The sequence below is a fragment of the Patella vulgata genome, chromosome 2, assembly GCF_932274485.2.
Source record: "Patella vulgata chromosome 2, xgPatVulg1.2, whole genome shotgun sequence".
Lineage (NCBI taxonomy): Eukaryota > Metazoa > Mollusca > Gastropoda > Patellidae > Patella > Patella vulgata.
Genome location: NC_065880.2, coordinates 37,749,282 through 37,759,295, shown reverse-complemented (window position 1 = coordinate 37,759,295; position 10,014 = coordinate 37,749,282). Strand labels below are relative to the sequence as shown.

The 10,014-nt window shown below is 35.0% G+C and overlaps 1 protein-coding gene across 1 annotated transcript; it reads left to right on the top strand.

The window, feature by feature from the left end:
- Positions 1-86: 86 nt before the first annotated feature.
- LOC126811560 (proton-transporting V-type ATPase complex assembly regulator TMEM9) lies at positions 87-9,780 on the top strand. Its single transcript, XM_050537254.2, has 6 exons — positions 87-218; positions 2,437-2,695; positions 4,286-4,398; positions 5,346-5,439; positions 5,982-6,113; positions 8,651-9,780. The coding sequence occupies exons 2-6, from the start codon at positions 2,639-2,641 to the stop codon at positions 8,804-8,806; spliced, it is 552 nt and encodes a 183-aa protein (XP_050393211.1). The 5' UTR covers positions 87-218; positions 2,437-2,638; the 3' UTR covers positions 8,807-9,780.
- Positions 9,781-10,014: the final 234 nt, after the last annotated feature.

Here is a 10,014-nt window from a genome sequence, read left to right as displayed (position 1 = left end):
TAAAACTGTCTTCTTTCAAAGGTATACACTACTGATCATTGTATGTGAACCCACTTTTGAGTTAAAAATACCAAACATGGTGAATTAATTTATTTGTACAGTATATCTGGATTTTTCAACTTTGAAACAGTAGCAGAGATAGGAGGAAAGGAAGTAATCAAGGGCACATGGTGGTGTGCTGTTTCACAAGATGAAGCCTCCAAATAAAAGTCATATTTGTAAGAATGATTCTTTGTCAACCAAGACCGAATTAGGGAATTGCCAGTTTCTTGCAAAATCACTGCATGTTTTCTTTTTTGGACTGTCAGTTAACTTAACTGTGTAATAAATGAAAAAAAAAGACGAAAGGTATCTATACCGGGTTGGCGGATTTGGAAAGGCAAACGAAATACATCAGTTTACAAGAATAAGTTGCCTGAACAAATACTCTGATATTGTGAAAATACCGAATGGACGTATCTGAACTAATTTCCCCAAAACAAACAACTAAATTTTGTCGTCTCCAATAAAGAGTTGCCCATAGTAATCTGGACCTGAATGAATTACTATGAGTGACGGCATTCACTAACATGGTGTTTCAATAAAACGGTGAATTGTCTATTTTCACATAGCCTATAAATTGGGATTAAATTACGAACTTACGTAACTTTCGTTAGCTTTATGAAATACCTCTTGGACTATAACCGAATTGCACGCGACCAGATCACTGAAACTAAAAGAGTAGCCCATGTTAAGTAGCTGTATCGTAAATTCAAAACACCCCTGTTGGGCATGATCACGTTTTGATAAAACAACTTGCACTGAAAAGCAGTAAAATGTGGTTAATATGACCAGGCGCGTGTTTTTTCTCTACTACTTTCACTCGCCCCTGCACTGTAACCCTATACATATGTATGCACCTAAATGAGCAAAGATATTGTCTCCGTGCTTCTAAATTTATCAAATTCGCGGGTAGTTCCCCCAGACCTAACGCCAAACTTGACTCCACCTTGTTACAAGGTTTGGATTCTCCCAGCTCAAATTCCAGATCAGGTCCCCGATGACTACATGTAGGCCTACTGATGTCTTTCCGCCATGCAGCCACACGGTACGACATTAAATTTTGTAGCTAGTACTGATAGAGAACATATATATTTTGCCGGTATGGTCATATATGTCTGTCCTATAAAAACTGTGTAGTTGCAAATGTCAGATAATATATATGTTGGTTATCAGGTATATATAGTCAAGGTGACCAGACATGATTCTACTTGCATTACTTGTACGTGACTAGATGTTTGTTGGCGAAAACATATCATTTTTTTTTTTAAAGTAGGCAATTAGGCATTAAAAAACTAAATATTTTGAAATAGATTAGATGTAGGGCCTATGTGCCGTAATACAATTAATACAAAGTGAAAATGAAATATCAGTTCTGGACAAATGTCACGGGCCCCCCATCAGCAGTGGCGGCGCCAGGGCGGGGGCGGATTTGCCCCCCCCCCCCATTAATCTGGTCTGCCCTCTATTTGCACCCCCCCCCCCCCCCAATAATTTTAGAAAATAAAAAAAAGTATTTGTGATACGTTTCGGTAATCAATACCTTCTACGGTGAATAAATCCCACATCCCCACTCAGTCATAAACTTGCATGTTGTAGAGCATTTCCGACAGTCTATTTTTCAAAATTTTCTTGGCGAGGTGCCCAATGGACTCGCTACTTTGGCGCTCACAAGGGGAATTCGTTGAGGTTCGCAAGTCCGTTCGTTTGACATTTTGTTCTCTATAGTCGGCTAAACTAGTGATCAGGCGACGGACGGTATCTGGTCAGATCTATTTGTCTCGACGATCGGTGCCTGACAGAATACTGTAAGAGAGCATTTCCGGCAGTCTATTTTTCAAAATTTTCTGGGGGAGGACTCCCAACTTTGACGCTCTTGAGTGGGCTTCATCGTGATTCGTTCGTTTGACACTTTACCTCATCGACCAGTGCCTGAAATACTGCCAGGCTGCATTTCCGGCAACCTGTTTTTCAAAATTTTCTGGGGGAGGCCCCCTACCCCTAGTTAAAGCTGGTGCCTTTGCCCCCTTAAACTTGGACTTTGCCCCAGCTTTGCCCCTCCAATCACCGACGGCTGGCGCCGCCACTGCCCACCAGGCCAAAATAGGGGGGAGGTGCAGAAATTTAGATCTTCCGTCTTTGACGGCGTTTTCCATAAAAGACTATTTTACTTAGCAACGACTTGCAGTAGTGGACAGCGGCTCGAGATTTAATCTTCTGTCAGAACTGAGTATCCGCGCCTGCATAGGCCTACTTATTCGACCAAATCTAGACAGCAAATCTAAGATTTGATTGTTTATTTGTTGGCTCTAAGTTATTTTAGTACAGCCAGGAAAAAGGTTAATTATTATGTAATTATTACTTTTATATAATATAATTAATAAATTTACTTGCAAGGACATTATAGAAACTATGGAGACACCTAGTTGATTTATTGAGATGTATACGGTAATAAAAATTGAAGAAGAGTTGTCTCCCGTTTGGTATTCTCCAGTTCACCTGTAAAATTTCTGTGTAAGATGTTGATGAATGTTTGTTGATAAATTATTAATTGTCACATGACACAGACTAATGTATTTTATGTACTATAATCTCTACAATGTTACAAGTACAATCGACTATCTATCTCCTGTTAATATGTGTAGTTGTATCACAGGTAAGAAAAAAACAAAAAAAAACGTAATTTCTATCTGAATCTGATATCATAATTTCAATTTGTTTTAGATGGTTTACCGTAAAATGGTGACATTTATTTACTAATTATACCGGTAGATACATCATACATGGTACATGTATTTCAATAGATAACAAACCTCATCTCTCAACCCCGTCAGTATATCTCAACGTTTTTAGCTACGTTCTCGTAGCAAGTATTTCAAATAGATAACAATAACAAACCTCATCTCTCAACCCGCGGTGTTTGAGATAAGAAGAGATGGTATGGTGGCTGATTGTTATCATGTCTTGGTGTCGCCCTTCATACTGCGACAACCCAACATTTTAACCTGACGACATCACGGTTAAAATGTTGTGATGTCGGGTTGTTGTGTTTTTGGCCACATTCCTCTCAATACTAAGATTAAATTTTCCCTGGGATTTTGCAGCGCGGTTTCTCCATGTCGGCATTGCAGGACAAAGGGCCTGGCAAAGAACTGTGTTTAGTATTGTAGATAGGACAAAAAAAAACAAAAACAACCTCCTGTGTGGCGTGCACATAAAAGAATCCTTCACAGTTGAAATTTGATGAAGAAATGCCACGGTCCATTGGAAATTTCCGTCATATCACTCTGCATAGCGTATGTCAATCTTCAATAGCCCAACTGTTCTGCTCCGGGAGCCACAGTGGCTAAGTGAGTAAGGCACTGAGGTCTCGAGTTCGATTACTGCATTGGTCGAGAAAGCTCACCGGGAATTTTCCGGCGTGATTCCTCTTTACAGTGGTACATGATGGAGGGCCTGGCAGGGGACAATGTATAGCCTTTTGGATGGGACAAAAAATCGAGGTTCCATATACATATTAGTGAGCACATAAAAGTTGGAATTCAATATAAGAGTAGGCCGTAGAGCCGTTATCCGGGCAAAGCTTCCCTCACAATACACTGTATAGCGTATGCCCGTGTTTGGTTGCCCAGTCAGAGCAGAACAGTAGGACATTAAACACCATTTCATTCAATTTTCCTACTTTTCTGCACCAATCAGGCTATTGAAGATAGGTATACGCTATGCAGAGTGCTATGATGGAAATTTTCAATTGACTGTGGCATTTCTTCATCGTAAATCATCTTTGAAGGATTCTTTTATGTGCAAGCCATGGGCATGGATTTAGGGGGGTGGGGGGACGATGGGTCCCCCCCTTAGAATCGGAAGGGGGGGGGGGCGAATAGGTCTCTGTCCCCCCCATGATTTTGATCGCAAGAAAAGATTTTCAGGTTTATGTCCACATGAATGTCTCGTTGTGAAGGCTATCTAACCACTGCCGTTGGTCTCACCACTGAAATTCATCTTCACGATATCCTCCTCCTTAATTGGAGGTAGTCAATTTTACCATATCGTCATCATATTATTATTTTGATTTGGTAATGAAAGGTTCCAGGGTTCGTCAGTCCCCCCCCCCCAAAAGTTATGACAAATACAGAGAGGTCGGCTCTCTTGCACCCTCCCCTGTTTCTCACCCAATATTGCTGAATGATATATCTTATACCATGTTTTTAATATGACTGATTTACACAGATAAAATTAACTTCAGGCCAGTTTTGAAGATTTAAGATGTAAGTGTGTATGTCCAAGAGTAACAGATAAAAATAGTACAAAACCAAACCAAGCTATTTATATCAGTGATAATTTTGATCCAAGTCTATGGTAAGTTAATCCACAATACTGTATTTCTTTCCTGACTTGGAAGTGAAGATTGATCAAAGATATTGAGCTGTTATAATGAATTTTGTGATTGATTCATCAAACCTTACTTGTACAAAAACAACCTTGTTCAAATTAATTCAATTATAATTTCAACAACTGAGCTATGGAACTTATCCTAACTTCTCATTTCTGACGATAGGAAACAAACAACTCTATTCAGTAATAATGAAATTGTCTTTTTATGTCTTTGTCCATTTTTTAGGCTGTTAATTTAACCCAATTTATTTTAAACCCTGCCCCACACTTCTTTTATCTGTTTGTTGGTATTTACTTGTCATGTGTATATTGTTTGTATGTACACTACTATAATGTGTACATATATATATTTATATATAACATATATGGATATGTGTGATGTGATTGGTCTTTGATAATTGAAAGTGACATTTTTAGTCAGTAGACTTAAAGAAATAAAGATGTTGAGCTGTGGTTCACATGGATCACAAGTATGCCATGACCTCCATGCTAGCCAATAGATCGATGATACATTTGTATGGGACAAGGAGGAGATCTCCACACACTCACCTTGTAGATTTTCTCATGTTCAGCTGTTTTCTCCAAGTGAATAATTGGAGTAAATAGACCAAAAAAACCCACAAACATCACAGACAATCCCAAATGTCAACTGAGTGGCAAAGACTTTTACTAGATACCAGACAAGGTGAATACAGAACTGTCAGTTACTCTATTCTGTCACAGGACATCTCACTCACAGATATATATTAACTGATTTACTATCACAACTGTTATCTGAAAACCTGATGATGAACTAGCACTGGTAGGTTGAGTATTACCAAACTGTTATGTTAGAATGTGTGAGATAATTACAATTAATTTTATGAACAAAGTTCTTTGTATTTTTTACACGATTTGTTTTATATTTGCAGTACATGTGATAATGTAGTCAGACCACAGAATCCACAGGAACTATGTCCTAGATGTGAATGTAAATATGAAAGCAGAAACACATCAACTATAAAGGTGAAGCATAATATACTTGGTGTATTTTCTTTTAATATTAATTATAGTCTATATCTTAACTTTGGAATAAATTGTGCAATTTTTTCTTTAATTTCCAATGTTTCCTGAGGTTCTTCGCACAAGTAGGTCTACCCGAATAAACATGAACAAAGGTAAAAAAATACATAGGTATCCAGAAAATACACCCAAATTTGCTCATTTAATCTTAATCTGAATATCTGATATGATTTGAATGACATTACTTTCAAGCTCGAACTTTGATTTCAAAGTCTGAAATAGAGTAAATGCTTTACATCTCTTGAAGTTATTTTAAAATATAATATATGGGAGAACACACTGATCATGTTCTGGGTTCAAATCTAGGCACAGGCCCAAAAGAACTTTAGTGATTCCCATGTCAGGAGTGATGCTTGGAAAGATGGCAAGGATGCATCCTAATAAGATGAAAACAACAATTTGATGTATCCCTTCTTCTTGGTTATGAATTGGTTAGTGTTGACAAAGTATTATAATTATAATAGTTGATACATTGTACATTTCAGGTTGTAGTAATATTTATAATATGTGTGGTATCTCTATTATTTGTCTACATGTTGTTCCTACTATGTCTGGATCCACTGATAGCTCATCGACCAACTCGTTACATAGAACATGCAGATGAGGAGGTGAACTTGGTAATCCTTTGGCTGTGGCAAATGGCTTTTACTAATCTTTTAAAACATTAATGCATGCGTTTATACTTGCGGTGGCCCAGACCTAAGCTACGTGTAGTTGCGGGGAAGTTTGTGCTGAAGGCTAGTTTCCATATGGTGGTCAAGTGTTTGCTGTGACTGCATTATTTTGTTTATAATGTGGTCCTTAGCAATAGGTTACCATAAAATCACCACACACAAATAATTGCCCCATAAATATACTCTTATACCCATATTTTATTTGTAGTCATAAAGATTCTTTAGTTCCATAAAATACTAGTAGCCTAATTGTAAGTTTATAAAATAGAAATTGAATTATAACAAAGGGTTATATTAATGAAATAATATAATAACAAATATAGTTTTTAAACTATTTATATAATACTATAACTGAATACAGCAATGGCTATTACATTTAAAATTATAATTGGCTTGAATCCCACTCTCAATGGAATAACCCTTATAGTGCAAATTGTAACATTCATATACAGTACAATACATGGGCTTCAGCAATGAGTCTACTTTAACATAGATATATACATGTATTTACATATTGCATGGATTTATAATGCAATGTAGTTTTGTTTATTATTGTATTACATTATTCCCACTTTCTACCAGCCCCATGTTCTGTGTGTCATTTTCTGCTGTTTATTTAATCCTGAAAGAGTTTCCTCTCAAGGCTTTGCAAAAAAAAATTAAATAAATAAACACTGCAATGTGCTTAGATAGGTTTAACCTATATAGTGATATATAATTTAAATAATGTAAATTTCATTTGAAAAGTTCTCAATAAATATGGCAATGCTCTTATAAGGATTCACCAAACCTAAGCAGAACATGAATTTAGAATATGGGCTTATGTCAGGAATTATATGTTTAGTATCGAGCTGTATTTTATTGTGTTTATTAGTACATTTATTTCAGTTTATATTTAGACCTGTAGACGTATATTGTTGTCGCCCCTGTCCGTCCGTCTGTCCGTCCACAATTTGTTTGTGGACACTCTACAGGGCACAATTTTTATCTAATTTTGACCTAACTTGAAGTTGAAATGTAGGTTCCTTTCGATATTGGCATGTATCGGATCAAAACTTCATGGATTATGGCCCCTGATTGTACGAAAAATCATGTTTTTAGCTTGTGGACACTCATATAAATTCCTTTCGATATTTGCGCATATCGGATCGTAACTTCCTGAATTATGGCCCCCGATTGTACGAAAAATCATGTTTTTAGTTTGTGGTCCCTCAAGAGGTCACAATTATTATCTGATTTAAAAAAACATTTGAATATATCACGATTACACCGTAATGTCGGTTGAGTTTGAATTTCATGAAAATCGGACCAAAACTAACGCACAAAATGGCCGCCTCTCGTACACAAATAGTGTAGAGGTCACAATTATTATTTATAGTGTAAAAGTATGTAATACCAAGGTTGTGGTCACTCTAGCTATAAGTCGCAATTTTTATCTGATTTTGATGAAACTTGAAATGTATAAGAATAATCCAAAGATATTTGCGCATATTGGACCGTAACTTCCTGGATTATGGCCCCTGATTTTATGAAAAATCACGTTTTTAGCTTGGGGACCTTCTAGAGGTCACAATTTTTATCCGATTTTAAACAGTGTTTCAATGTATCACCATTACACCCTAGTGACGGTTGAGTTTGAGTTTCGTGAAAATCGAACCGAAACTTCAGACAGAGTGGTCGCTCCTTGTACGAAAATAGTGTAAAAGTATGTAATACTAAGTTTGTGGACTCTCTAGAAGTCACAATTTTTATCCAATTTTGATGAAATTTAAAATATATCTTTATATCCCAAATGTCTATTTTCTATTCTGATATTTGCGCATTTCAGACCATAACTTCCTTCCTGGATTATGGTCCCTGAGTGTACAAAAAATTTGCTTTTTTTTTTTAGCTTGTCCTCTATCCATATCTTGTAAAATGTGGGCGTTTCTTGCCTGGCAACTGCTGGGTTTTTTTTAATTTTTAGTTTATATTCGATTTAAACTGAATAAGTGAAGTCCTTTTGGTCAAAAGTTTGATTTTTTCACAAAATGTACCGGGTAGCAAGAATTATTAGATATGAAAATATTCATTCACAGTGAGTCGCCCAGGAAATTTAGAAGACTGTTATACTCATTCGACGCCACTTTTCAACCAATCAGAATCCAAGAAATTTCCATTTTGGGCTACAATTTGTATTATACATATGAACATCTTCATCTACCTACAGTTATATTGTATAATCCTTCTTTCTATGTTTTTATTCTCATAATTCTTTCTAAGCCTTAACCCTCTGTGTCTCCCTTTATTTATGTAAAAATTTTCGTTTTCTTAAAAACTTATTTTGTATTTTGTTAAAAGATTAATAATTTGATTATTTGGATTTCATTTAAATTTGCTTCCTTAAATATCATTTTTAGATAATAGTGAATGTGAACACAAAGCAAATTTTCTTTTCCTTCCATACAAATATTAACATTTCTTACAATTCATAATTTCAGGATGACCCGACTTCATCTCATATGGCACATGTCAATCCATCATTAGCTCGTCAACGTTCTATTATCAACAGAGTTACTAATGAACAAAAAAAATGGAAAGGAACAGTTCAAGAACAAAGGAGAAATATTTATGATAGACATGCAATGTTAAATTGATCAATATTTCAAAATGTTATAGTGTACATGCACCTCCGTTTAAAGGTATTTACATTGGGGAATGCAATTGTCTCTGCGAGTGTATTTTGAATATGAAATTGGTGAGTGCTTATAATCATCAAAGATTTTTTTTAAAAAAAATGACTAAGTATGCTTAGAGCAAAATACTTTAAGTCTTTAATTATCTACTTGAAAAGTATGACACAATTTGTATTTTAGTGACACCGATGTTCAATATATTGAAAAGCACAATAAACCAGATCATTCACAGGTCACAAAATCCCCAAATATTTACTGTTTTCATGTAGAGAATGTTATTAGTAGTTCAACATGTTCGAGTATCAAGAAAAAAAAATGTTATTAATAATTTGCTGGTTCGAAAAGTTTGCAGAATTATTATTACACATAAATATTTCAGTCTGAAATGAGTAGAAACCAATGCAATCTTGACTCCGTCAACATTTCTGGAACGAAGTATGTTTTTTTAATAAAATTACTTTTAATGGTGTTTGGTCTTAAACCCCATATTTAACCTTTTTTTCTGACATGTTGGGCCTTTAATTTCAAACTGTGTCCTCTTAAGAAAAAAAGACTTTTTGTAGGCTACTTTTCTTTAGTTATCAGAAGTGAATAATAACACTTTTTAATCAAGTCCACCAAACTTATTCGCTGATTTAAGCGGACATGTAAACTCTTAAACTTGTACATACTTTCAGAGACCGTACCTAGGTGAAATTTCTTTATATTTCATTTGGTGTTCCAGTTCCAATTTCTTATGATAGTTTATTTGATGATATTATTTGTATATATTAGAATAATGAATATAATTTTAAACTATGATTCGGTTATTGTACATATCTCATTTATCATTCAATATATCAAAATAAATAATAATATTTCATGTTTTGTATATTGTGAATTATATATTTATTGTTAGTTATTATATAGATATTAAAATACTTGATATAACTGTACTAATTTATGCATTTTGTTTTTCTGTTGAGCTACAATTTAATGATGTATGTTAATCCCTATAATGCTTAAGTGTGACTTGGAGTAATCAAACCTCTCTAAGATAATTATACCATAAGTCGAGATTATTCTAGATCCATCTTATCCTAAACCTACTTCAGTCGAACCTGTATATTTAAATGAATTGCTTTATTTTTGGCAGAAAAGATATTGAACTAAGATTTATAGAAATATTG

Bases quoted from the DNA above. Each gene is read 5' to 3' on its own strand.
- LOC126811560 (XM_050537254.2), top strand. From the start codon at position 2,639: ATGTTACAAGTACAATCGACTATCTATCTCCTGTTAATATGTGTAGTT. The intron at 2,696-4,285 runs GTAAGAAAAAAA...AATTAACTTCAG, and splicing joins TATGTGTAGTTGTATCACAG to GCCAGTTTTGAAGATTTAAG. The intron at 4,399-5,345 runs GTAAGTTAATCC...TTATATTTGCAG, and splicing joins AATTTTGATCCAAGTCTATG to TACATGTGATAATGTAGTCA.